At 46.3% G+C, this 27,500-nt stretch overlaps 1 protein-coding gene and 1 long non-coding RNA gene across 6 annotated transcripts in view; one reads left to right on the top strand and one right to left on the bottom strand.

The window, feature by feature from the left end:
* The window catches only part of chd7 (chromodomain helicase DNA binding protein 7), a 60,979-nt gene that overhangs the window by 10,354 nt on the left and 23,125 nt on the right, over positions 1-27,500 (top strand). For 3 of the 5 annotated variants that reach the window (XR_014534582.1, XM_083547717.1, XM_083547716.1), the window contains exons 2-16: positions 6,018-7,608; positions 11,092-11,486; positions 14,588-14,717; positions 15,187-15,309; positions 15,414-15,479; positions 19,101-19,156; positions 19,569-19,683; positions 21,180-21,263; positions 21,382-21,519; positions 21,690-21,811; positions 22,374-22,617; positions 23,040-23,216; positions 23,352-23,495; positions 24,751-25,024; positions 25,822-26,032. Coding sequence is in view for 4 of the 5 variants with exons in the window: in XM_083547717.1 (XP_083403843.1) it covers positions 6,157-7,608; positions 11,092-11,486; positions 14,588-14,717; positions 15,187-15,309; positions 15,414-15,479; positions 19,101-19,156; positions 19,569-19,683; positions 21,180-21,263; positions 21,382-21,519; positions 21,690-21,811; positions 22,374-22,617; positions 23,040-23,216; positions 23,352-23,495; positions 24,751-25,024; positions 25,822-26,032 (3,731 nt within the window). In the remaining variant the exon portion in view is untranslated. The remainder of the gene's footprint in view (positions 1-6,017; positions 7,609-11,091; positions 11,487-14,587; positions 14,718-15,186; positions 15,310-15,413; positions 15,480-19,100; positions 19,157-19,568; positions 19,684-21,179; positions 21,264-21,381; positions 21,520-21,689; positions 21,812-22,373; positions 22,618-23,039; positions 23,217-23,351; positions 23,496-24,750; positions 25,025-25,821; positions 26,033-27,500) is intronic. The other 2 variants (XM_083547719.1, XM_083547718.1) reach the window with 1 other exon arrangement.
* On the bottom strand, positions 13,539-14,021 carry LOC310729753. The gene is made up of 2 exons (XR_014534653.1): positions 13,771-14,021; positions 13,539-13,738 (listed from the first exon to the last, which is right to left on the bottom strand). It is a non-coding gene; the product is annotated as an uncharacterized lncRNA (long non-coding RNA).

The raw sequence follows: 27,500 nt of genomic DNA, 5'->3' as shown, positions 1-27,500 counted from the left end.
TGTGGTGGAGTGTGTGTGTGTGTGTGGTGGAGTGTGTGTGTGTGTGTGTGTGTGGTGGAGTGTGTGTGTGTGTGTGTGTGTGGTGGAGTGTGTGTGTGTGTGTGTGTGTGGTGGAGTGTGTGTGTGTGTGTGTGTGTGGTGGAGTGTGTGTGTGTGTGTGTGTGTGGTGGAGTGTGTGTGTGTGTGTGTGGTGGAGTGTGTGTGTGTGTGTGTGTGTGGTGGAGTGTGTGTGTGTGTGTGTGTGTGGTGGAGTGTGTGTGTGTGTGTGTGTGTGTGGTGGAGTGTGTGTGTGTGTGTGTGTGTGGTGGAGTGTGTGTGTGTGTGGTGGAGTGTGTGTGTGTGTGTGTGTGTGGTGGAGTGTGTGTGTGTGTGTGTGTGTGGTGGAGTGTGTGTGTGTGTGTGTGTGTGGTGGAGTGTGTGTGTGTGTGTGTGTGTGTGTGTGTGGTGGAGTGTGTGTGTGTGTGTGTGTGGTGGAGTGTGTGTGTGTGTGTGTGTGGTGGAGTGTGTGTGTGTGTGTGTGTGGTGGAGTGAGTGTGTGTGGTGGAGTGTGTGTGTGTGTGTGTGGTGGAGTCTGTGTGTGTGTGTGTGGTGGAGTCTGTGTGTGTGTGTGTGGTGGAGTCTGTGTGTGTGTGTGTGGTGGAGTCTGTGTGTGTGTGTGGTGGAGTCTGTGTGTGTGTGTGTGGTGGAGTCTGTGTGTGTGTGTGGTGGAGTGTGTGTGTGTGTGTGTGGTGGAGTCTGTGTGTGGTGGAGTCTGTGTGTGTGTGTGTGTGTGTGTGTGTGTGTGTGTGGTGGAGTCTGTGTGTGTGTGTGTGTGTGTGTGTGTGTGTGTGGTGGAGTGTGTGTGTGTGTGTGTGGTGGAGTCTGTGTGTGTGTGTGTGTGTGTGTGTGTGTGTGTGTGGTGGAGTCTGTGTGTGTGTGTGTGGTGGAGGACTGTGTGTGTGTGTGTGTGTGTGTGTGTGTGTGTGTTGGAGTCTGTGTGTGTGTAAAGCTGGCAAATGAAAAAAAAGACAAATTGGTGTTTTTTTCTCTCTTGCCATGATTCCTCTGTTCTATGCGTTTGTGTATCTGTGACGTAATAGGTGGTTGAGAGAGAGAGAGAATTGTGGAGGTCAGATTGGTTAATCAGTTACTGGGGCACTAAGTGCTAGAGTTAGGCAGTGTGTTAATGACCACTGTGTGTGTGTCTGTCTCTCTCTCTCACACACACAAACACACACACACACACACACACACACACACACACACACAGTTGGTACTCATACAGGTTTAAAACTTTTTATTCTGTTGCCGGTCAGCGTGTGTGTGTGTGTGTGTGTGTGTGTGTGTGTGTGTATAAAGAGTGTGAAGTGTTACTTGTGTGTGGGTTTTAGTTTGTGTATGGTGTAAGGCTTGGCCACCTAGTGATGTCATCATGAGTGTCACAGCAACCCACCAATCAGCAGCTTCCATTCAGGTTTCAGACACACCCCTCCCATATTTCTTCACTTTGTTTTTTTTCCTTCTATAATAAATGTTTTGTGTTTGAGCTCAGAGGTGATGTGTATGTTAATGTGTAGAATTACTGTTTGAATAAGCACAGGACATTATACTGGAAATTCTTGTTAGCGTACTAGCTTGTTGATTTCATAAACACAGGAAGTGGGGTGTGTGTGTGTGTGTGTGTGTGTATGTAATTTTTATTTTTTTTTGTTTCCCCCTGCCTCCGTCATTTAAAACTAAATGATTAGTGTTTTAAACAGTGGAGTTTTGTGTGTATGGCTGTTTTTCTCCTCCATTTGTTGCTTCTGAAGCGAGTGAGCATGTGAAATTAGATTTCCTGCTTAAGCCTGCAGCGTGATTATCAACATGTGTTGGCAATCAGACTCACGTCGGCTATAATAAAGTTCTCATTCAGTAACCTGCGGAACATCAGGAGTCCCTCAGCACCCTCAGACTTCCTGACCTCAAAGTGCGTTAGATGGTGGTGGCGTAAAGGTGGCTGTGGTTCTGCTCTGGTCTTTACACAGGTTTTGTGGACAAGACAGGTGTAGAAGTGTGTAGGGTTTAGGTCACTCAGAGGTGTGTATGCACGTGTCCAGGAATAAAGCCATTTAAACACTTAAACTCGAACTAATGAGTTTAATTGGCTGAACCTAAGCCCTGCCCACTTTTGTTTGTTAGGTTATCTTCCTAAGAAAGCTTTAATCAGTGTAAAGTGTTTGATTGGAGGCCAGAGAGTGAGATTCAGTGTTCAGCAGGGTCCAGTTAGTGAACACAGTTTCCATAATAGATCTGTAAATAAACATCGAGCCTTGCCGTACTGTTAAGCCAAATATATATATATATAAAATTTATTATATACAGTATAGACCAAAGTTTGGACACACCTTCTCATTCAAAGAGTTTTCTTTATTTTCATGACTATGAAAATTGTAAAGTCACACTGAAGGCATCAAGGGCTATTTGACCAAGAAGGAGAGTGATGGGGTGCTGCGCCAGATGACCTGGCCTCCACAGTCACCGGACCTGAACCCAATCCAGATGGTTTAGGGGTGAGCTGGACCGCAGAGTGAAGGCAAAAGGGCCAACAAGTGCCAAGCATCTCTCAGGGAACTCCTTCAAGACTGTTGGAAGACCATTTCAGGTGACTACCTCTTGAAGCTCATCAAGAGAATGCCAAGAGTGTGCAAAGCAGTAATCAAAGCAAAAGGTGGCTACTTTGAAGAACCTAGAATGACATTTTTCAGTTGTTTCACACTTTTTTGTTATGTATATAATTCCATATATAATTCCACATGTGTTCATTCATAGTTTTGATGCCTTCAGTGTGAACCTACAATTTTCATAGTCATGAAAATAAAGAAAACTCTTTGAATGAGAAGGTGTGTCCAAACTTTTGGTATGTGTGTATGTATGTGTGTGTGTGTATATATATATAATGCACATACATACACGTGATATCAGACAGTGAGCAGACTATGGTGAGCTCTGTGGTGCTAACAGGAAATGCCTTGTTTTTTTTTCTCAGCGCTTCCTGTGCACTTCCAGTCACAATGCTGTTGTGTGTTTATCTCCGTAATGAAGTGCTCATCCTTATATACTCAACATGTGTAAGAACCCTGCACGTGTAGAAACATCACGTGTGTGTGTGTGTGTGTGTGTGTGTGTGAGCGATTAGTGAGATGTAAAATGGGTCTGTCCTTCTTCCTGTTCAGATGCATGCATGATGTGTTTTACACACACACGCGCACACACTCACACACACACACACACACACACACTCAAGTGTTGAGGTTTAGTCAGGAGCCCTAAGTGAGTGGGTGTACCCTGTGTGAAAAGCTCTTAACGTTTTCCTGGTTATGTGAGCAGTGATTTTTGTTCTTTCTTTTCCTCTCCCCCTCTCTTTTTCTCTCTCTCTCTCTCTCTCTCTCTCTCTCTCTCTCTCTCTCTCTCTCTCTCTCCCCCCCTTAACCTCTCTCTCATGTTTACTCATTCCTGAGAGTTGTTGAAAATGTCTGTGTGTGTGTGAGGAAAAGAGAGAGAGAATTGGTGATTTGTTTGTGGTTGTAGAGATGCAGAGGGGAAACTTGTCTTCCTGCTGTGAATCATCACCTATAGATGTTCTGTCTTTCAGTTTGTCTAATAGTTCTCATGTGCTTTATGCATCCTTGTAATATACTGTATTAATAATACAATGTTGAGTGTGTATAGCTGTGTTTATCTCTGTGTGTGTGTGTGTGTGTGTGTGTGTGTGTGTGTGTGTGTGTGTGTCTGTACAGGAAGTCACACTGGCAGTGACTTGCTCCACACACACACACACACTGCTGTCTCACATTACTCTGCCTTGGTTTTCTCTTTTCCATATGTGACAGGAAGTAAATGTATATTACATAAGAGGCCATGAGAGGAGTCTCTGTAGGGTGGAGTTATTTACCATTACTCAACAGTTTCCGGGTGTGTGTGTGAGGGAGAGAGAGAGAGAGAGAGAGAGAGAGAGCGAGTTAGAGGGGAGAGCTGTGGCAGGAAGATGACTTTCAGTTCTACTTGACTGAGCAGGAGACATGCCTTTTTTATCAGATGAGAAAATGTTTCCCGAGCTGTGAGGTTTCTGACCGTACTTTTGAAGAGTTGTAAAAGGGTTGTACATGTCCTCACTTTATTTAAAATGTTTAAAAGATTTTATAAATGACTCTTCGTGAATGAGATTCTCTTGGTTTTCTCAGTATTAGTTAATTGGGTGCATTTTGTGCCAAACCACATTAGGTGTAGTCTGGGACCCAAACCTGCCGCAGGGATCAGCTTCTCACCTGTGGAAGTGAGGATTTGTGAAAATAGTACTGAATATCACAGCTCTCTGTTGCTAGGTTTAATGGACGCACCCCCTGTGTAACAGCAAAGAAAAGTAGCTGCTTTCCATAGCTTTACTCATCATACTTTTTTAAATTATGAGATTAAAATGTTTGTTTGTAAAAGATTCGTCAGTCAGATCAAAATTCCGGGTCATTTCAGTTTGAAAAATAATTCAGCAGTCACACTGATCTCTTGTGTGTGATGTTCAATCCAGCATGAAATCTATACAAGTTCTCACTGAAAGGTGTTCATAATGCCAGGTGTGTGTCACTGCTCACTTGTGATCTGATCACCCAGGGCACGTGCTGATGCCAGGTGTGAGAATGTGTTCGAGTCAGTTTTTTTTTTTTTTTTTTTTTTTTTAAGTATTATGGATCAGTTTAATTTGATTTTTTGGAATGTTTGTATTGTAGTTTAGAAATGGACGACTGGAAAACGAAGGAAAAGAGGAATAGGTTGGGGAAGCGGGAGGCCAAATGAAGAGCAAAAGGGGAGGAGCTGTGAGACGTGTGTGTGTGTGTGTGTGTGTGTGTGTGTGTGTGTGTGTGTGTGTGTGATGGGGGATGTTGGTTGAAGTTGAAGCAATGCATTCCTCATCCACCCCCTCTCATGCATGTGCACTCTCAGCCTTTAATCGAGGACGGACACACACACACACACACACACACACACACACACACACACACAGCCCATCTCCGGCCTGGTTTATCTCACATCTCCATAATTCCCTCAGCTCATCTGATTATGTTGGTCAGGTTAAGGAGACACACACACACACAGATGTGGATGTGTGTGTGTGTGTGTATGTATATTTTTGCAGACACACACTTGCCAAGACACGCAGATGTAGCTGTAAACACACACACACACACACACACACACACATGCTCCGGCGGCAGCACAAAGAGCTTTGGTTTTGGAGGCTGGGTTTCAGCAGGTGGGAGGCCCGGCAGCTGCTCCACTTTAACTACTGCCTGCTTCTTTTGTTCTTTATGAATTGTAAAGACAGAATGAATGAGTTTGTGGTGTGTGTGTGTGTGTGTGTGTGTGTGTGTGTGTGTGTCCCTTTGTTGCTGAGGGTAAAAAGGCTTGGGTGGAGGGGCAGGGATTAGAGGTTGGCTTGAGAGTCAGTTACAACTGACCCAACTGAAGTGGGGGATAAAAAGAAAATGATTTAAACTTGATTGAGGGGTAAACTGATGACTAGAGTCTATGCTGTTTCTAAAACTGCATTTTATTCACACAGTAGTGCGCAATTTTGAGTTTTATTACTTTGAGTTCTCAGAAGATTTAGCTGTTACAAAAGGTACCACTGAACCCTTTGGAGGAAGTAGGGCACATGGGGGCCCTTTGGGGGGGGGGGGAGTAGGGCACATGGGGGCCCTTTTGGGGGGGGGGGGGGAGTAGGGCACATGGGGGCCCTTTGGAGGTAGTCGCTTCTAATGAGGCTAAATGTTGCTAAACTGATATCTAGTTTTCTTTAGTCTAACTATGAGAAGTGCAGGACATGTCACAGGAAGTGCAGGATGTTGCATGCTCTGTAGTTTTGTCCAAATCTTTGTCCTCACTTTACAGCCGTACCTGAGTCTCATAAACAGATTATTATTGTCAACACGTTGGTTTCTGTTATTTATATAAAAATGTATATATTTCTAGTCCTAAATTGTTCCAATCTTTTCTCCCTTCAGGTCTGTATAACCTGCTGCTGCGTTCTCTGATGTGAATTAAGGAAACATGGAGTGACATGCTGTGGATTAGCTAGTGCATTAGGACGTGTACAGTGCACGTTTTCTACTCTCCCCCGCTTTGTCCATCTGAAAGTCAAACATGGCCGACCCGGGAATGATGAGTCTCTTCGGAGATGATGGAAATTTATTCTCGGATGGTTTAGAAAGTTTGGGGGATTGTGGGTACTCCTCCCAAAGCCAAGCCAATCCCATGAACCAACAGATGACACACGAGCACCAATCTTACAGCCAGATTTCTTCTTCACTCCACCTTTCTACACCTTCTGTTCCACCTCAGCCCAAGATGGGGCACCACTTTGATCACTTCGGACAGTATGACCCCCAAGGAGGTCGCATGAGTGCTAACGGCCAAGGCCCAGGCCCTGCCAACGGGATCTCCTCTCCTCATTCACGCTATCATGGCGGAAATGGCACAGCTGGTGGACACCACGTTTATCCAGGAGCACAGGGTGATGGGAGAGGTGGAGGACCAGGAGTGGGACAGTCATTCCAGGATGGTGGAGAAACTGCACCCGGGAATAACTGGGGTCCCCAAGGAATTCAGATGCCTGACCAAAATCAGTTTCCCCAGGCACAACAGCAGCAAGTTCATAGTCATCAATTAGGCCCTTACATGGGTCGCTCTGAATTTGGTGGTATGCAAGGGCACAACCAGACTCAGACTTCTCCCAGGATGAACCACTTCTCTCAAGGTTTGTCTCAGGAAGCGAACCGTTTTATAGGACACATGGTGACCAATATGGCATCTCCTGCCTTGCGGCATCCGTCTCAGACTCCACAGCATCAGCAGGCTGGTCCGCAGTTTCTTCATCATCCAGAGTCACAGTTTCCCCAAAGTCCTTCAAAGCAGCAGCAACAGCAGCAGATGATTAGTGGGCGAGGCCACCAGAACATAGGCTTTAGCATAAACAACCAGCAGGTCGCTAACAGCAGCTCAGGTCAATATGCTTCTTATCCTCAATATGGCAACCTAAATCAGGGATTAGCCAACGCTTCAGGGATGAGCCTCAACACCAGCAACAACCCCAATGCCCCTGTGCAGTGTTACCCCACCCCTGCAGGGCCACAGTGTTACCCAGTCAACCAGTTACCCCCCCCAAATATACATCCGACGCAGCCCAAAATGTCACAGCAGCAACATCTTGCTCCTCCACCACCTCCTCAGGGATCATATGCTTCTCCACCTTCCATGTCACCTATGAGGAACCTGGGGGGAAACCCTGCTGGAACTCCACCTCCTCAAAGAGGCCAGGGTCCAATCTCACACCCACAGCAGCACCCCCAGATGTATGGCACCTTGTCACCCAATCAGAGAGCTATGAATGCGCCTAACCAAGCGGAGGTTCTTCCTCAGCAGCTGCAGACATCTGGCTTACAGTTCCAGCAGGTGCAGCAGGTAAGAACTCCTCCTGCACACTCTGTGCCCCAGCAGCCCCTGGGCTCTTCTCCTCCACCAACCCTGCTGAGGAACTGGGTCTCCAACCCACACTCGTCACCACCAGCTAACCACCAGCAAGTGCCTCACATGCAGGTGAGTGTGTGTGTGTGTGTGTGTAGGTGGGATGAAGGGTAGATCAGTGAGTAGATATGGAACATTGTCTTTTTGTGCAGGTGAGCTGAGGGGGTGGGGGGAATAAAACACAGCCATGTCACCAGGGGGGCGCATTTGGTCTTTTGGAAAGTCCTCATTGCGTGTGGGTGGGGGAGGGGGAGGGGCTTTCTTTGAAGTTGGGAAATCTTTTTTCTTTGATCTTGTATTTTGAAAGTACACATTATGCTGATTTATTCAGTTGTTGCCTCCACAGTCAAACCTTTTCCTGTGTAGTGTTGGTGGAAATGCACTCGGTGCACTGATATCATGTTCTTTTTTGTGAATGTTAAGAGGTGTGTGTGTGAGAGGGGACTGAGTGTGAGAGGGGACTGAGTGTGAGAGGGGACTGAGTGTGAGAGGGGACTGAGTGTGAGAGGGGACTGAGTGTGAGAGGGGACTGAGTGTGAGAGGGGACTGAGTGTGAGAGGGGACTGAGTGTGAGAGGGGACTGAGTGTGAGAGGGGACTGAGTGTGAGAGGGGACTGAGTGTGAGAGGGGACTGAGTGTGAGAGGGGACTGAGTGTGAGAGGGGACTGAGTGTGAGAGGGGACTGAGATGTGGCACTAAAGCTTGAATCAGATCTAAGGTGAGCGATGAAGTGTAATCATCAGTTTACCCTAAACAGTTGTTTATGCTCGTCACCATGGTTGCACTAAGACTTTAGTGCTGGGATTAAACATTTGACCGGGTCAACACAAACAATAAAACATCCAATCAGCAGCCAGGATTGTGTGTTTGTGCACATGGCATTGTGGGAAATGCATTTTTACAACAGTTTATTTCCTGTTCTGTGTCCTGACTCCGCCTCCACACACAGGCGCCACTGTGCTAATCTCTTAACCCCCCCACCCCCAACAAAGGGGAAATGGTCTCTTCCTGCACACTCACTCCTCCCTGTCTGCCCTCCTTCCCCTCCCTGTCTTTCTTTCTTTATCCCCTGTTTTTTATTTCTATCTATATCAGTGTCTCACCCTTGATGTCATTCTTTCAGTTTCTCTCGTTCTTCTTGACCTCATCATTGTCTCTCTTCTTGTTGACTGTCTCATATCTAATATTTTTTCTTATTGCCCCTCTCCCTTTTTCTCTCCTCACTTTTCCTGTTCTCTCAAATATTTCTCTTTTAGCTTTGTCTCATTCTTTCTCAGTCTTTTTGTACATTTCACTCTTGTTGTCTGTCGTCTTCTCTGATGTACATGTTGATTCTCCTGCAGTCTCTCTGTACCTGTGTGTGCGGTAATGGTGGTCAGATGGAGGAGGGGTCAGTAGGGAAAACGGATTAGTGCAGGTCATGTGACTCGGATGTGCAGTCAGCCTTCTTCCTCTCCTGACCTCTTTACACACAATGACTGGTCTTTAGTGTTCCTGTGCTGCCTGCAGCACAGGAACACTCTGTTTTTCTCTCTCTCTCCTGGTGTCTTCCTCTCCTGATAGTGAGCTGACATTTGAGGATGTCAGGATTAATTTGCACTCCTCCCCGTGTGTGTGTGTGTATGTGTGACCTACATGTCGAACGGCTGTACCTCTTCTTGCTCTTGTGCACTCGTCTCATAGCCTCGGGGCTCATAAGCCTTTATTTTCTTTCTTTTGTGTCTTACTTTTCTCCTGTCTTCTCCTTTCTTTTTCCCCTTTGTTTGTGTGTGTGTGTGTGTGTGTGTGTGTGTGAGAGAGAGGGAGAGAGACACTAGCCTCCGGAGCAGCTGTGCTGCTGTTTAATTATTGAGGTTAGGGTGTCTCGGCGTGACGCTTCTGCAGCTTTAGGCAAATATTTGATGAAGGATAGCGCGCGTGCGTGTGTGTGCGTGTGTGTGCGCACACGCACGTGTGGTGCTCATGGCCCACACTTACCAGACTCTGTGTGTTCTGAAGCTCTCTGCTGAGGTGATACACAGGGATTGTACTGATCTGTACAAAGTTCACACACCGCTTGTGTAAAGGGATGTATAAGAAACAAATCAAATAACACTACACACCTGAATGGGGGGGTGTGTGTGTGAGAGAGAGAGAGAGAGAGAGAGGCACACCCTTCTGTACAGTCTTTAAATGCTGAAGATTTGTGCGCTAGAAAACACCTGATGTCACACAATTGATAGAACAAACGAGCAATCAGGAGATTCAGCCGAGCTCCACGGTGAGAGTGGATGAAGAATGTGAAAAGTTAAAGGGAGGCGAGTTTGTCGTTGGCAGTTGTGTAGGTGATGCAGTCTTTTCTCCTTCACATTTTTAATACCTACAGTTTGTAGCTGTTTATCACCTGTGTAGGATGTAGGGCTTTAGATGTTTCCACCAGTCAGTTAACGTTAAGGCCACGCCCTCTGCTAGAGTCTGAGGTCTTCTGTGTGGATAAAAGAACAGTTCGGATGCGTGTGTGTCTCTTCTGCTGTTGTTTAATATTATGGGATGTATCATATTTCCAGATGTGAGGAGGTTTGTAAAGCCTGTGTCAGTAAGTGCAGGCTCAGTGGTGGTCCGAGGCAGGCCCGAGTTCAGCCGTGGATCTGGTGCATGGTGTTTTAAACGAGGTTCGAGTCTCAAGCAGAGGTGCCGGGTTTCAACAGATGAATTGGGTGTTAGCTCATTCTTCATCTGCTGCACGCAGGGGGGTGGAGGAGGATAAAAAGCCTCCTTCAGGGAGTATTTAGCTCTCGTAGTGCGCACTCTGCCTGCTAGATTAACCCACCCCCCTCGGAGAGATGAAACTTTATACGGAGCATATCGCATTCTGGACGGCGGCGGCTGTCAAATTAGAGATGCACAGAGCGTCCTGTTGTCATTCATGCAATTGATTATTGGATGAGGGGAAGAGATGAGACGTTTATCGGTTAAAGCTGCAGCAGCAGTGGAAGAGAGGTGGAGGAGGTGGTGGATGTGGTGCTCTGTGACCTTGTGATCATTTTGCATGCAAAATGCACCTCACGCTTTTAGTCCGTTACAGGAAATTTGCATTTCACCACCAAGATGAGCCATAAAACCATGATGCAGCACAGCCTGGAGATCGTTTGTCTTTTGCCCACCTTCATAATCACTCTCATCCTTCACATTTATATATTTAAAAAGAAATCCAGAGCCAAAACATCACCAGTGTGGCCAAAAGGACCACAATACACAGCTCTGTTTATTTAACATGGTTGGATGGTACAGTAGAGGCTTTGTGAGAGAACAGAAGTGTCATGAAGTTATTTATTAAACATGTTTAGATAAAATTATTTGTGATAGAAAATATATAAATAAGTTTACATTGTTCTAATAGCTTTCAGTGATGTTTATTCAGAATCTTAATGATTTATATTTGTATTTATATTCATTCTCTCTCTCTCTGTGTGTGTCGTGGTCTGGGTGATAAATGAAAAGGCAATGATACAGGTTTCCTCTAGTCTCCTTTAAAAGCCTTTCAACTGTGTTTTGTCTTCTATTTCTTCTTTACAGCATTCTCCATCAGATGCTTCCCAAACCCCATCCTCCACCTGCGTGTCCACCCCAAGCTCCTCCCTGCACACAGGTAGCTGTGAGTCTCAGCCCCCTGGCAGTGAGCCCAAGCCCAAGAAGAAGAAAAAGAAGAAAGCAAAGGTGGGTGAGGTGGCAATGGGGGAGAAGGATGAGGATGTTAGCATGGATGTGGGTGGAGTATTAATAGGCTCAGTAGGTGATGGCGAGATGTCTCCACCGGGAAAGAAGAGCAAAAAGAAACCAAAGCAGAAGGAGGCCAAGGACGTGAAAGAGCCCAAGACTCCAAAAACCCCGAAAACTCCCAAAACACCCAAAGAACTGAAGGAGAAGGTCAAGACGACCGCACCTAAATCTAAGAGCACCAAGAAGCCTAGGTATACACACACACACACACACACACACACACACACACACACACACACACACACACAGGGTTTAACTTCATAGTCCATGTTCAGTAAGGTTTATAAGCATGTGAGAGAGGAGGGGGTGGGGTGTGCTGGGGTGTACTTGGGTGTACTGCTACAACCAGCACACTACAGGACTGGACTCCCACAATGCACTGTATGTATTAGTCAGTTATTAGCTACAATGGTGTATTCAGTGTCACTGAGCTCCATCTGCACCAGGACACAACACCCTCTGTTCCCACACATGACCTAATGCATCATGGGTAATCTGCACTGAAGTGGAGTCCCCTTACAGGCTGTTTATTTTATTTATTTTAATTAATGCTTGCAGTGGTTAGATGGCCATGCAGGGTGTGTGTGTGTGTGTGTGTGTGTGTGTGTGTGTGTGTGTGTGTGTGTGTGTGTGTGTGTGTGTGTGTGTGTGTGTGTGTGTGTGTGTGTGTGTGTGTGTGTGTGTGTGTGTGTGTGAGAGAGAGAGGGAGAGAGAGAGAGACATTTTTCTTCTGGTCTCCAGTGCAAGGCTGTAATGTGATCCGGCTCAGGAATGTGATGCTCCGCCTCTAACCTCCTTCATCTATGGGGAAGGGGGTGGAGCCAGAGGTCATCTCAAGGAGGGGTGTGTGTGTGTGTTGGGGGAGGGGGTGTGTATCCATTCAGGATGGTCGTTAGTGTCATTAATCATGTGGTAAAGGCGGATCTCTGCTTTTTAAATGTGTTTCATTAATTTATTTATTGAATCTGGGTTGCCAGGTTGAATCCCAGTCTGTATTCACCTCCACATGCGTGTTGCATCTGGTGTGGTGTGTGTGGTGAGTCATGGATGTGTCACAGCCTATAAAATCCTCCCCTTGTGTTTTAACTTTGTGTTCCTATCCAGTAGTGAGTAAAACTATAACACCTTACTGAGCCACTCCCGCTGCTCACATGCGTGTGTGTGCACGCAGACTTCACATGACTTCTTCTGACACAGTAATCTCGTGTGCGTGTGTATGTGGACTAAAAGTGCTTTGCAATGCAAATACGCTTCTCATCTTTACTTCGTTGACATGTTCCCAAGCAACCTTGCATTTTACACATGAACACCGTTTTCTTCCCCTTTAACCGTGTGTGTGTGTGTGTGTGTGTGTGTGTGCGCGCGCGCGCGCCCCTTTCCTGGTCTGACGCAGACACATGCGGGCCATCACAAAGTACATCCTGTACGCTCAGATCGGCGAAACCACAACAGTGGTGGTTGCATAGGAAGTGCTGCTGTGTGTGTGTACTTCTACCTCGCATGCTCTGTTGCTCTTTGTTTGTCCTTAAACAGCTCGATAAACTCCGCCCTTCCTTTTCTAAAGTTTTAAAGTTGTATGACATTGAAGCTTAAAGATGACAGAGGAAGAGATTATAAAGACTTGTTCTTTTAGAGGGGGGGGGCGTGTGAGAGCAGATGGAGTGAGAGGACAGAGCAGAAGGAGGAAAAGGGGAGAGAGACTTGGGGTAAAAAAAAACAGCAAGGGAATGAACTGATTAAAGAATGAGGCTGACTGGTGGAAGAGAAACGAAAGAAGAGTGAAGGATATATGGATGAAGGGAGAGTAATAGAAAAAATGGATGGAGGAAGGATTGGCCATAAGGACCACCACACACACACACACACACACACACACACACATTTATATCATCCACACTTATCACACTTATATCATGGGTGAGTGAAGCGAGGGTGAGGGTGAGTGAGGCGACGGTGGGTGGGGGAGTGAGGCGACGGTGGGTGGGGGGGGGGAGTGAGGCGAGGGTGGGTTGGTGGGTGGGTGGGGGAGTGAGGCGAGGGTGGGTTGGTGGGTGAGTGGGAGTGAGGCGAGGGTAGGTGAGAGTGAGGCGAAGGGGGTGGTTGAGTGAGAGTGAGGCGAAGGGGGGTGGGTGAGAGTGAAGGTGAGTGAAGCGAGTGTGAGGAGGGTGATTCTCCAATTCTCTAGGTTTTGTGTGGTTTATTTACAGGACTGAACCTGTTGCTCTGTTGTGTTTTTTGCTCTGGTGATGTGCCTGTAAAAGAGCTGAATAAACAATTGTGTGTATGTGGAAGAGAGCAGCTGCTGGTGTGTGTGTGTGTGTTTGGGGTGGTCCGGTTCAGGATGAGTCATCTCACGGTGACAGCAGGTGTCCCATTAACCCCTTAGCCGTGTGTGTGTGTGTGTGTGGGGGGGGGGGTGTATAGGATTAAGCTGGCTTGATCTCTGTGAGTACACACACACACACACACACACACACACACACACACACACACACACGGAGGAAAGTGCTATTTTCCCTCTTTTACATGTGAGTGCACAGACACATGATTGGTTAGTTTCCCTATGATTGACAGGACAGAAAGAGTAAGCTCCTCCCCCCTAGAGAACATACATGACCATTCCATTTTATATTATAATCTTTCTTTGCGTTTCTATTTTTCATGCACTGTTGTTTTTTATTTGCCTTTATTTTCTACGAATCCCCCCCCCCCCCCTCTCTCTCTCTCTCTCTGTGTGTGTGTGTGAAACTGAGCGCTGCTGCTTCAGGTGTCTCAGAGAGGAGAGAGACAGGAGAGAGTGAGACAGACAGGGTGTGTGTGGGAGGGGGGGTAGGTTTGGGGGGAGCAGATGGCTTGAGCGAGTGGCGTCCAGCCAGAGGAACAGGTGCGGGTCATGTGACCGGCGGTTACCAGGGCGATATGATTGCTCTTGGCGTGCGAATGAAAGGAGCAAGGGGCCACAGCATGAACGAGTGCGGAGAGAGAGAGAGAGAGCAAAGAGGGCTCTATAATCTGTGGAACAGAGGAGAGGGAAGGATCAGGACTATACACACACACACACACACACACACACACACAGCACATTTATATAGTGGTGTATGTAATGCACACAGTAAACGCCCCTATTCTGTCTCTATAGCTGCATCGTTAAGTTCGGTGCTCATTTATTCATTTGTTCTTAATTTATTTTCCCTACTCTTCCACTCGTGTACTTATTCTGCATAAGTAGCTTTAGATACCAGTTTAACATTGTGGATTTGGGTTTTTGTTGTTAAACACTTTGTGTGTACAGCAGTAAGAAGGCCGACACTGAGAGCAGCACTAAGAAGGAAGGGAAGCGGAAGAGAGAATCATCAGTCACCTCAGATACAGAGAAAACTCCGCCCCCTTCTCCAGAGGAGGAGGAGGATGACGGAGTTCAGGTACACACCTGTAACTAACACTGCGCACTCTACACTACACCACCAACAGTCATTACCATGGTAACCAGCAGTGAACTCGGCTGGCTAGTGTCAGTTCTAGTAGCTCATCACTTCTAAAACACCTGGCTGATCGAGCCATCAGGTACTGGTAGTGACTGCAGTGCATGCTGGGTATTTTAGTGTCAGAGAATTGAGTAACACTACAGCTAATCTGTTCCTCAACCTGAGACGTCACACACTCTCAAACACTGCCATGTGTGTCAGACACACACACACACACACACACACACACACACACACACACACACACACACACACACACAGTTTGACACTGCTAAGTTTATTAAATTAAATTTTCCACTAAGATTTGAAAAAGCCAGAATTTATGAATTTTCTCTGTGTGTGTGTGTGTGTGTGTGTGTGTGTGTGTGTGTGTGTGTGTGTGTGTGTGTGTGTGTGTGTGTGTCAGAAGCGGCGCTCGAGCCGACAGGTGAAGAGAAAGCGCTACACTGAAGATCTGGAGTTCAGGATCTCGGATGATGACGAAGATTCTGCTGGACCCAAATCTCCTTCTACCACATCTGAACAAACGGTGTTATGCGCGTGCACACACACACACACACACCTTGTTGTACTGTTTGAGTGTATGTGTAAAATACTGTTGTTAATAGGATTTTGTGTGTGTGTGTGTGTTAGGAGCTGCTTGATGCTGAAGGTCCTGTGGTGGAGAAGATCATGGGACTGCGTATGTTAAAGAAACAGGTAAGTGCTCAATCTCTTACACACACACACACACACACACACACACACACACACACACACACACACACACACACACACAGGTTCCACCTCAGTCCTGAAATGCAGTAATAGGAGACTTAAGACTGAAGCCTGCAGCAGTGACTGTGTGTTTCATCTTTGGGTGGTGTAGTGTTCACAGTCAGCATTAAACACTTATATCATTCGCCTGGAGGGGTGTGTGTGTGTGTGTGTGTGTGTGTGTGTGTGTGTGTGTGTGTGTGTGTGTGTGTGTGTGTGTGTGTGTGTGTGTGTGTGTGTGTGTGTGTGTGGGTGTGTGTGTGTGTGTGTGTGTTCAGGTGTACTCTAATGAGAAATGTTGAGAGAACATGGAGTGGTGAGTGCTCAGGGAGCAGAATATTTCATTATACAGCTTTTCATTCATTTGGAAAAGAGAGGGAGTGGAGTTCACTTCTATTTGTGTAGAGTTTTAACAGTGAACATTTTCCCAAAGCAGCTCACAGATAAAGAGTTTATAAAGTTGGAATGTAGAAGTTTCTCCCTAATAAGTGATCCAGTGGTGAAGAAAAAAACTGAGACTTCATGAGGAAGAAACCTTGAGAGGAACCAGACTCAAAAGGGAACCTCATCCTCAACACTGAATGTCCATCACAGTTCCATCAGTGTTGAGGTTATAAAGGGTTCAGTGACGTTTACATGCAGAACTGTTTATATAAACTGTGGTCCTGAGAACATTGGAGGAGACTTCATATTCATCCTCAAAGTTCTTTAGTTGGATCTGTAGGCTGTTGGTGTGGAACTATCTTCAGCTGCACAGTGTCTCCAACTGAAGAGAACTCCATCCAGAGGCAGATGAATAGGGCAGATCTGAAGAGAAGAATGACACTGATTTTAAGTTGACCAAGAGGGAGGAAGAGAGAGAGAGAGAGAGAGAGAGAGAGAGAGAGAGAGAGAGAGAGAGAAAAGAGGGGTGACAGGGGGACAGTGAGAGAGAGAGAGAGGGCTGACAGGGGGACAGTGAGAGAGAGAGAGAGAGGGCTGACAGGGGGACAGTGAGAGAGAGAGAGGGGTGACAGGGGGACAGTGAGAGAGAGAGAGGGGTGACAGGGGGACAGTGAGAGAGAGAGAGGGGTGACAGGGGGACAGTGAGAGAGAGAGAGGGGTGACAGGGGGACAGTGAGAGAGAGAGAGGGGTGACAGGGGGACAGTGAGAGAGAGAGAGAGGTGACAGGGGGACAGTGAGAGAGAGAAGAGGGGTGACGGGGACAGTGAGAGAGAGAAGAGGGGTGACGGGGACAGTGAGAGAGAGAAGAGGGGTGACGGGGACAGTGAGAGAGAGAAGAGGGGTGACGGGGACAGTGAGAGAGAGAAGAGGGGTGACGGGGACAGTGAGAGAGAGAAGAGGGGTGACGGGGACAGTGAGAGAGAGAAGAGGGGTGACGGGGACAGTGAGAGAGAGAAGAGGGGTGACAGGGGACAGTGAGAGAGAGAAGAGGGGTGACAGGGGGACAGTGAGAGAGAAAAAGGGGTGACAGGGGGACAGTGAGAGAGAGAGAGGGGTGACAGGGGGACAGTGAGAGAGAGAGAGGGGTGACAGGGGGACAGTGAGAGAGAGAGAGGGGTGACAGGGGGACAGTGAGAGAGAGAGAGGGGTGACAGGGGGACAGTGAGAGAGAGAGAGGGGTGACAGGGGGACAGAGAGAGAAAGAGAGAGAGAGGAGGGGGACAGTGAGAGAGGAGGGGGACAGTGAGAGAGAGAGAGAAGAGGGGTGACAGGGGGACAGGTGAGAGAGAGAGAGAGAGAGAGAGAGAGAGAGAAGCGGGGTGACGGGGACAGTGAGAGAGAGAGAAGCGGGGTGACGGGGACAGTGAGAGAGAGAGAAGAGGGGTGACGGGGACAGAGAGAGAGAAAGAGGACAGGGGGACAGAGAGAGAGAAAGAGAAGAGGGGTGACAGGGGGACAGAGAGAGAGAGAGAAGAGGGGTGACAGGGGGACAGAGAGAAGAGGGGTGACAGGAGGACAGAGAGAGAGAAGAGGGGTGACAGGGGGACAGTGAGAGAGAGAGAGAGAGAGAGAGAGAGAAGAGGGGTGACAGGAGGACAGTGCGAGAGAGAGAGAGAGAGAGAGAGAGAAGAGGGGTGACAGGGGGACAGAGAGAGAGAAAGAGCGAGAAGAGGGGTGACAGGGGGACAGAGAGAGGGAAAGAGAGAGAAGAGGGGTGACAAGGGGACAGCCCACCACACCACCATCAACAAACCTGAGTGAACGTGTGAGAGTGAGGAGACGACAGCATCCAAATATCCCAGTTCACCAAACACTCCATATCCATGATCCCTCCAGATCTGCTCCTTTACCTCACAAACACCTACTGACTAAAGACTCCACTAAATAAATATGTGTTCAGCCTCGACTTGAACACTGAGACTGTGTCTGAGTCCCGAACACTGATTGGAAGGTTGTTCCATAACTGTGGGGCTTATAAGAGAAACATCTGCTTTACACCTGCTGCTGTCATTTTACACGTGTGTGTGTGTGTGTGTGTGTGTGTGTGTGTGTGTGTGTGTGTGTGTGTGTGTGTGTGTGTGTGTGTGTGTGTGTGTGTGTGAGAATAGTGATGTGCTGTGAGGTTTGTTATGGTCACTGTTAAAGCACGGCCACTCGCTTTCCTCTCAGTCAGTCAAATTACAGCCTATGGAAAAATACCGTCTCTGTGTCTCAGCAGACAGGAAAAAGAAAGAGATAAAGTATAATAATGAGAATAAAGATAGAGAGAAATAAAATTTAAATCAAGGACAAAATAAAAACTAATTAAACACGAAAATATTAAAATAAACTATGTTCAGCAGTCTGTCTTCCTTCCTCTCTCTCTCTCACTGTCCCCCTGTCACCCCTCTTCTCTCTCTCTCTGTCTCTGTCTCTGTCTCTCTCTCTCTCTCTCTCTCTCTCTCTCTCATTATGTGTCGGTTGTTTTGTTTTTTCCCCTCATTTTTTATCAGCATTCTTTCTCTCTCACTCACTGTTTCTCCTTCCTTTTTTTTCCTGTGTCTTTCTTTCTGATTAGTTTTTCTCTGTCTCCCTGCTGGTCACGCATGCACGTACACACAGGGACTGCGTGTGTTGTGTAGTAGTAATAAGAGCAGTGAGGCGCGTGTGTGGTTCTCAGTAGTGTGGCTGTGAATGGGTTCCTCCCAGGGAAATGGCAGGTTCTGGCGTCTGAAGTGGAGCTGTGGTTTTGGCAGGAGGCCAGGCGTGGGTCAGCTCCCTGTGTGTGGTGCAGGGGGGATGAACTGATTCATGACTCACTACTGCTCCCCTCTGTGTACACACACACACACACACGCGCATCTTTCCATCTCTCTCACCCTGTCAGTGTGTGGGGGAGGGGAAACGTGCGAGCCAGAAAAGCAGAACTTGTTCACGTGGTGTTGGAGGAAAACGTGCTGCGTGATAAACACATGGCTGCTGATTATTTATTTTTTTTTCTCTCTTTCCTCCAGTGGTGATTTGTAGCTTTGCTGAACTGAAAGTTGAAAGTCAAGCAAATATTGAGCACATTAAAGCCTCTCGCTCTCTCTCTCTCTCTCTCTCGCTCTCTCTCTCTCTCTCGCTCTCTCTCTCTGCAGCTGGAGTCGGGACAGGAAGTGGAAATCGAGGAATTTTACGTCAAATTCAAGAGTTTGTGAGTGTGGCAGAACTGGTGTCTCCTCCCTGCAGCTTTACTGACCATTTATTGGATTGTATTGTTTACATAATTTTATGCCTTTTTCCCCCAAACATTTTATTAATAAAAATATAATTTATCATTACTTCATCCCATATATAATATATATAAAATAATTGTGAATTTGTGTATATATTTATTTATATATAAAATGTGTGTTTATAATGCTGTGGGCTCACAATTTAGTTTCATTATATTTTATATATTTTTTGTAAAATATAAGAAGGAATATTTTCTCTGCCTGAAAAATGTATTATTCATAACATTTCTTGCCTGATTTAACTGTGTGTGTGTGTGTGTGTGTGTGTGTGTGTGTGTGTGTGTGTGTGTGTGTGTGTGTGTGTGTGTGTGTGTGTGTGTGTGTGTGTAGCTCGTACCTGCACTGTCGCTGGGCTGATCTGGAGGAACTTGAGAAAGATAAGAGAATCCACCAGAAAGTGAAGCGCTTTAAAGCCAAACAGGCACATAACAACTTCCTCACAGAGGTCAGTGAACTCCACTTCCTGCTGAACCACCATTTTGTTTTTCCTCCCCGGGTTTTATCCCAGTTTATGGCTGGCGCTGATGATGGAGGCCATGGGGAGGGAGTTTATAATGCCTCATGTGAAGGCAGTAAAATGGCACACTTTATGATCTCAGCCTGTAGATTCTTCACATTTAAAGGAGTCATTTGGGCTCAAATCAAACGCTCAGTGTCTGCTTTAGAGTTTGCTGCTAATCTGGAGGCTGTACAGGTTCATCACATTTTACCTGTTAGATTAGTGCAGAGTACAAGTACAGAGCGTGTGTGTGTGTGTGTGTGTGTGTGATAGTGTTTAGGAGAAATGGCAGGGGTGTTAGCATTCAGTCTGAGCTGCTGTTGTGTGGAGAAGAGCAGCACAGTGAGAGTTTATGTACACCAGCATTAACACTCAGAACAACCTCTTCTGAGAGGAGAAGGATTACTCATGTGTGGTAGTTGATCTTTTTTACTTATACACACACACACACAAGCAGCAGGTGTAGCAATAGTCTGCATAAGCATCACCTAAAACAATCACTCCTCCCTCTCTTTATATAATATACTGTACATAATATAATTACTTACCGTATTTTCCGGACTATAAGCCTTTACTTTTTTCCCCATGTTTTGAACTCCGCGGCTTAAACAAGCGAAGCGGCTAATTTATGGATTTTTCCTGGTTTCACAAACTTCAAGCCAAAAAACTGAACCCCATAACATTAGACCAATGAAATTTCCGAACGGAAACAAAAAACACACTTCACCTGTGTTCTGAGCTGCACTGCATCGGGAGAAAAAACTTCCACCGATGATGATTTTTAAACGCATGCCAATGCCAAAATATAAACTCCCGAGAGAAATAGTTGTGAAAGGAAGGAGGAAGACAGTAAACAATGACTTTCTTGGTGGGCTGCTGTTTAGATACAAGCCGTTGTAGCATGTTGAGTCTGGGTGAAGGGAGAGCTCGCTAACTCCAGTTACAACACAAATCATATAAGTACAGACAGGTTTCCAAAACTCGTGCTTTTTTATTTTTCTTGGCAACAGCGTTACGGGTTAGTCGAAGAAACTTAGAAATGAGCATTAGAAAATAATAAGGACATATTCCTCGGTCTTGCACACATGCAGTAATACCGGAAAAATACGGTGGCAGGCAATTCCCAAGATACTGCTATGCTCCTAAAGGAAGCGCAACATATTTCACCCGTTACACCGTGTAACAGACACTGTGTAAAGTTCATTAGTTTCAGTGTAGACACGGCTTATTTATGTTAAAAATAAAAATCTTTCTCAAATTCAGTGGGTGCGGCTTATATATGGGTGCACTTTATAGTCTGGAAATTATGGTAAAAAACTCTCATACTGTGTGTGTGTGTGTGTGTGTGTGTGTGTGTGTGTGTGTGTGTGTGTGTGTGTGTGTGTGTGTGTGTGTGTGTGTGTGTGTGTGTGTGTGTGTGGTCCTACTGTTGTATCTTTTAGATGGACGATGAGCCGTTTAACCCGGATTACGTGGAGGTGGATCGTGTTCTGGATGTTTCTGAGAACACAGATGAAAATGGAGAGGTGTGTGTGTGTGTGTGTGTGTGGGGTGTAATTTCTCTTGCTGTATTAGTGTAAAATCACTTCACTATGGGACATTAAACTGAACCCAGTTGTGTGTGTGTGTGTGTGCGCGCTGTAGCCGGTGAGTCTGTACCTGGTAAAGTGGTGTTCCTTGCCATATGAGGACAGCACTTGGGAACTGAAGGCTGACATCGATGCAGGGAAGATCGAGGAGTTTGAGCAAGTGATGAGTCGTGAGCCGCAGATAAAGCGTGTGGTGAGATGGCAGTCTGTCTGCTTGCTCCCTGTCTCTGTCTCTGTCTCTCTCTCTCTCTCTGGCTTTATTCATTCTCTTTATTTCCCTCTGGCTGAATGAAAGGGAAAAGTGCCACGTTCCTGTGGTTCAGGAGAAACCACTGAGTGTAATTTGTGTTTTATTGGAAACAGGAGCGACCTCCGGCTAGCGACTGGCAGAAATCCGAGAGTTCCCGGGAATATAAAAACAGCAATGCACTCAGGGAATACCAGCTGGAGGGAGTCAACTGGCTCCTGTTCAACTGGTGTAACACGTATGTATGCAATTACACACACACACACACACACACACACACACACACACACACACACACACACACACACACACACTGCTCTGTGTGTACACATACACTTCCTGTTTTCCTTAACAGATTAAAGGGTTTTAATAAACTGGTGTCTGAATCACTGAGCTTCAACACACACACACACACACACACACACACACACACACCCCTAATCATACTGCTGTAACTGCACACTCGGTATATAAAATGATTTTGCTCAGTGTTTCTTCTTCCACAGTTTAAGTCCATCACATTGTTTCTGATGTGTTAATTGTGTAAATGCAGTGCTGATTGTGTAGCTGCTGTAAGAAAAATTAAAGGCTCACTTTTCTATTAAATATTACATTTACTGTTTACTTTCATTTACACTTCTGTTCCTTGTGACTTATTTCCATGTTAAACTTCTCATTAGCCTGAGGAGGTTTCAGGGTCTCTCTCTCTTCTTCTTCTTCTTCTTCTTCTTCTTGCATTACACTGTAACTGTAGTACGTTGTGATGTTTAAAAAAAAAAAGTTAATTGATTTTTGTTCAGACGGAATTGTATCCTGGCGGATGAGATGGGTTTGGGGAAGACTGTGCAGTCCATCACATTTCTGTATGAGATCTACCTGAAGGGGATCCATGGGCCATTCCTGGTTATCGCTCCACTTTCTACAATTCCCAACTGGGAGCGAGAGTTCCGGACATGGACAGAGCTCAACGTTGTGGTGTATCATGGCAGTCAGGCCAGTCGCAGGACCATCCAGGCCTACGAGATGAACTACAGAGATGCTCAGGTGCACATTAACACCCCCCCCCCCCACCACCACCACACACACACACACACACACACACACACACACACACAAAAACCATTATCAAACAATTCAACAGCACCATCATTCTGATCAAATCTCAATTCTCTGTTGCTCTTTTTCCTGTAGCCTTGGTGTTTAGCAGTTCTCTTAAACCGTCACTTGGATTTTTCAGCTATATAATAAACACACACACACACACTTAGAATAGTTGTACAGTTTGGGTATACGTACAGTGTCTGCACCTTATTCCACTTTTTAACTTGAACACTATAAAAGATGTTTATTAGGTCTTTATTACCGTGTAGTGAAGAGTTTAAACTTTTCTCGTATTTTCTGGTGTGTTGAGTGTGTAGTGGATATGATTCTTATACTGGGGTGTGTGTGTGTGTGTGCACTGTCAGGGTCGTGTGATAAAGGGAGCCTATAAATTTCATGCCATCATCACGACGTTTGAGATGATTCTGACTGACTGCCCGGAGCTGCGCAGTGTGCCGTGGCGATGTGTGATCATCGACGAGGCTCACAGGCTGAAGAATAGGAACTGTAAACTGCTCGAGGGACTCAAGCTCATGGACATGGTGTGTGTTTTTACACTCACAATTAACGGCGATTACTGGGCTACAGAACACACTTATAAATTCATTATTCACCTTCGGTGCAGCTCAAAAACCTGTTATTGTCTTACTGTACGTGTTTATCTATATCTCCTACAGGAACACAAGGTTCTCCTGACAGGAACCCCACTGCAGAACACTGTGGAAGAACTCTTTAGCCTCCTGAACTTCCTGGAGCCAGATCGCTTTCCCTCAGAGTCCACCTTCATGCAGGAGTTTGGAGACCTCAAAACTGAAGAACAGGTACAACTGGACACACACATGCAGAAAAACACACACAGTTGTCTGTGACATCGGAACAGCAGTTGTGTGCGTGTTGTACGTTGAGGTTGAGTACCTATGTTCAAGCCGTTACTATAGCAATGGTCATGCATCAGTAAGAGCTCATTAATAAAACCCTGCACGACTGTCAGAGCTGCTGCTATAGAGAACTAACCACCACCTTCTGACCAATCAGAGCTGCTGCTATAGAGAACTAACCACCACCTTCTGACCAATCAGAGCTGCTGCTATAGAGAACTAACCACCACCTTCTGACCAATCAGAGCTGCTGCTATAGAGAACTAACCACCACCTTCTGACCAATCAGAGCTGCTGCTATAGAGAACATAACCACCACCTTCTGACCAATCAGAGCTGCTGCTATAGAGAACATAACCACCACCTTCTGACCAATCAGAGCTGCTGCTATAGAGAACTAACCACCACCTTCTGACCAATCAGAGCTGCTGCTATAGAGAACTAACCACCACCTTCTGACCAATCAGAGCTGCTGCTATAGAGAACTAACCACCACCTTCTGACCAATCAGAGCTGCTGCTATAGAGAACATAACCACCACCTTCTGACCAATCAGAGCTGCTGCTATAGAGAACATAACCACCACCTTCTGACCAATCAGAGCTGCTGCTATAGAGAACTAACCACCACCTTCTGACCAATCAGAGCTGCTGCTATAGAGAACTAACCACCACCTTCTGACCAATCAGAGCTGCTGCTATAGAGAACTAACCACCACCTTCTGACCAATCAGAGCTGCTGCTATAGAGAACATAACCACCACCTTCTGACCAATCAGAGCTGCTGCTATAGAGAACATAACCACCACCTTCTGACCAATCAGAGCTGCTGCTATAGAGAACTAACCATCACCTTCTGACCAATCAGAGCTGCTGCTATAGAGAACTAACCACCACCTTCTGACCAATCAGAGCTGCTGCTATAGAGAACTAACCACCACCTTCTGACCAATCAGAGCTGCTGCTATAGAGAACATAACCACCACCTTCTGACCAATCAGAGCTGCTGCTATAGAGAACTAACCACCACCTTCTGACCAATCAGAGCTGCTGCTATAGAGAACTAACCACCACCTTCTGACCAATCAGAGCGCATCACTCAGTAGGGCTTTGGGATTATTTATTAAAGGTCTGTTTAAAAATACCTGATGAGTAATAATCTCTCTTTCTCTTTCGCTCCCTCTCTCCCTCTATCTCAGGTTCAGAAGCTTCAAGGAATCCTCAAACCCATGATGCTGCGGAGACTGAAAGAGGATGTGGAGAAAAACCTGGCACCGAAAGAGGAGACCATCATCGAGGTGGAACTCACAAACATCCAGAAGAAATACTACAGAGCTATCCTGGAGAAGAACTTCACCTTCCTCTCCAAGAGTGGAGGAGGAGGAGGCGGAGGAGGATCATCAAGTGTCCCCAACCTCCTTAACACCATGATGGAGCTGCGCAAGTGCTGCAACCACCCCTACCTCATCAACGGTACACATACACACCCCTACCTAACTGTAGCTCATTAGTAGTGCTCACACACACACTCACATTTATCTGCTCACTAACCAGCAGAGACGCAGTTTCCTTTGAGTTTGAGAACAACTTCAGTATTAAATAAATGTTTAGTGGCACACAACTGTCCCTTTCTTCTCCTCCTTATATCTGCCTGGTTCATCCTGACATCCTACCTCTGGGTGAACTTTTCTGCAGCTGGAGATGGTTCCACATCAACAGCTACAAGATCCACTTAGAAACTAAAGAACTTTGAGGATGAATATGAAGTCTCCTCCAATGTTCTCAGGACCACAGTTTATATAAACAGTTCTGCATGTAAACGTCCATCACTGAACCCTTTATAACCTCAACACTGATGGTACTGTGATGGACATTCAGTGTTGAGGATGAGGTTCCCTTTTGAGTCTGGTTCCTCTCAAGGTTTCTTCCTCATGAAGTCTGAGTTTTTTTCTTCACCACTGGATCACTTATTAGGGAGAAACTTCTACATTCCAACTTTAAAAACTCTTTATCTGTGAGCTGCTTTGGGAAAATGTTCACTGTTAAAACTCTACACAAATAGAAGTGAACATTTCTGATTTGATTGGATAATTAGTTAATTTTCAGCTCCGCTGTCACAGACTCAGAGCTCCAACTCAACAAAATCACTCATCTGACACTACAGAGGGGTTTTTTAAAAGCAGAATGTGGCATGAGAAATGTAAACGCTCATTTTGGTGTAAAACTGTTCTGATCATTAATCAGTTCCACGTCTTTGTTCTATGTTTCAGGAGCGGAGGAGAAGATTATGGAGGAGTTTCGAGAGAACCACGCGGCTGATCTTGCCGATTTCCACTTGCAGGCAATGATCCAGGCAGCAGGGAAGCTGGTTCTTATCGATAAGCTCCTCCCCAAACTGAAGGCTGGAGGCCACCGTGTGCTCATCTTCTCCCAGATGGTGCGCTGTCTCGACATCCTGGAGGATTACCTCATCCAGAGACGGTGAGGTTTCAACACTACCTTAGTAACACACGTGCATGCACATCCATCACTACTACACAAACACACACTTCACTTATTTAATTGTGTAGTAGTGATGGACGTGTGTGTGTGTGTGTAGTAGTAGTGATGGACGTGTGTGTGTGTAGTAGTAGTGATGGACGTGTGTGTGTGTAGTAGTAGTGATGGACGTGTGTGTGTGTAGTAGTAGTGATGGACGTGTGTGTGTGTGTAGTAGTAGTGATGGACGTGTGTGTGTGTGTAGTAGTAGTGATGGACGTGTGTGTGTGTGTAGTAGTAGTGATGGACGTGTGTGTGTGTGTAGTAGTAGTGATGGACGTGTGTGTGTGTAGTAGTAGTAGTGATGGACGTGTGTGTGTGTGTAGTAGTAGTGATGGACGTGTGTGTGTGTGTAGTAGTAGTGATGGACGTGTGTGTGTGTGTAGTAGTAGTGATGGACGTGTGTGTGTGTGTAGTAGTAGTGATGGACGTGTGTGTGTGTGTAGTAGTAGTGATGGACGTGTGTGTGTAGTAGTAGTGATGGACGTGTGTGTGTGTGTGTGTAGTGATGGACGAGTGTGTGTGTGTGTGTGTAGTGATGGACGAGTGTGTGTGTGTGTGTGTAGTGATGGACGAGTGTGTGTGTGTGTGTGTAGTGATGGACGAGTGTGTGTGTGTGTAGTGATGGACGAGTGTGTGTGTGTGTAGTGATGGACGAGTGTGTGTGTGTGTAGTGATGGACGTGAGTGTGTGTGTGTGTAGTGATGGACGTGAGTGTGTGTGTGTGTAGTGATGGACGTGAGTGTGTGTGTGTGTGTGTGTGTGTGTGTGTGTGTGTGTAGTAGTAGTGATGGACGAGTGTGTGTGTGTGTGTGTAGTGATGGACGAGTGTGTGTGTGTGTGTAGTGATGGACGAGTGTGTGTGTGTGTGTGTAGTGATGGACGTGTGTGTGTGTGTGTGTGTGTGTGTGTAGTAGTGATGGACGTGTGTGTGTGTGTGTGTGTGTAGTAGTGATGGACGTGTGTGTGTGTGTAGTAGTGATGGACGTGTGTGTGTGTGTGTAGTAGTGATGGACGTGTGTGTGTGTGTAGTAGTGATGGACGTGTGTGTGTGTGTGTGTGTAGTAGTGATGGACGTGTGTGTGTGTGTGTGTGTAGTAGTGATGGACGTGTGTGTGTGTGTGTGTAGTAGTGATGGACGTGTGTGTGTGTGTGTGTAGTAGTGATGGACGTGTGTGTGTGTGTGTAGTAGTGATGGACGTGTGTGTGTGTGTGTGTGTGTAGTAGTGATGGACGTGTGTGTGTGTGTGTGTGTGTAGTAGTGATGGACGTGTGTGTGTGTGTGTGTAGTAGTGATGGACGTGTGTGTGTGTGTGTGTGTGTAGTAGTGATGGACGTGTGTGTGTGTGTGTGTGTAGTAGTGATGGACGTGTGTGTGTGTAGTAGTGATGGACGTGTGTGTGTGTAGTAG

The sequence above is a fragment of the Silurus aristotelis genome, assembly GCF_946808225.1.
Source record: "Silurus aristotelis genome assembly, chromosome: 8".
Taxonomy (NCBI): Eukaryota; Metazoa; Chordata; class Actinopteri; order Siluriformes; family Siluridae; genus Silurus; species Silurus aristotelis.
Note: the sequence above shows the minus strand (reverse complement) of the source record. Positions and strands in the feature narration are given on the sequence as shown.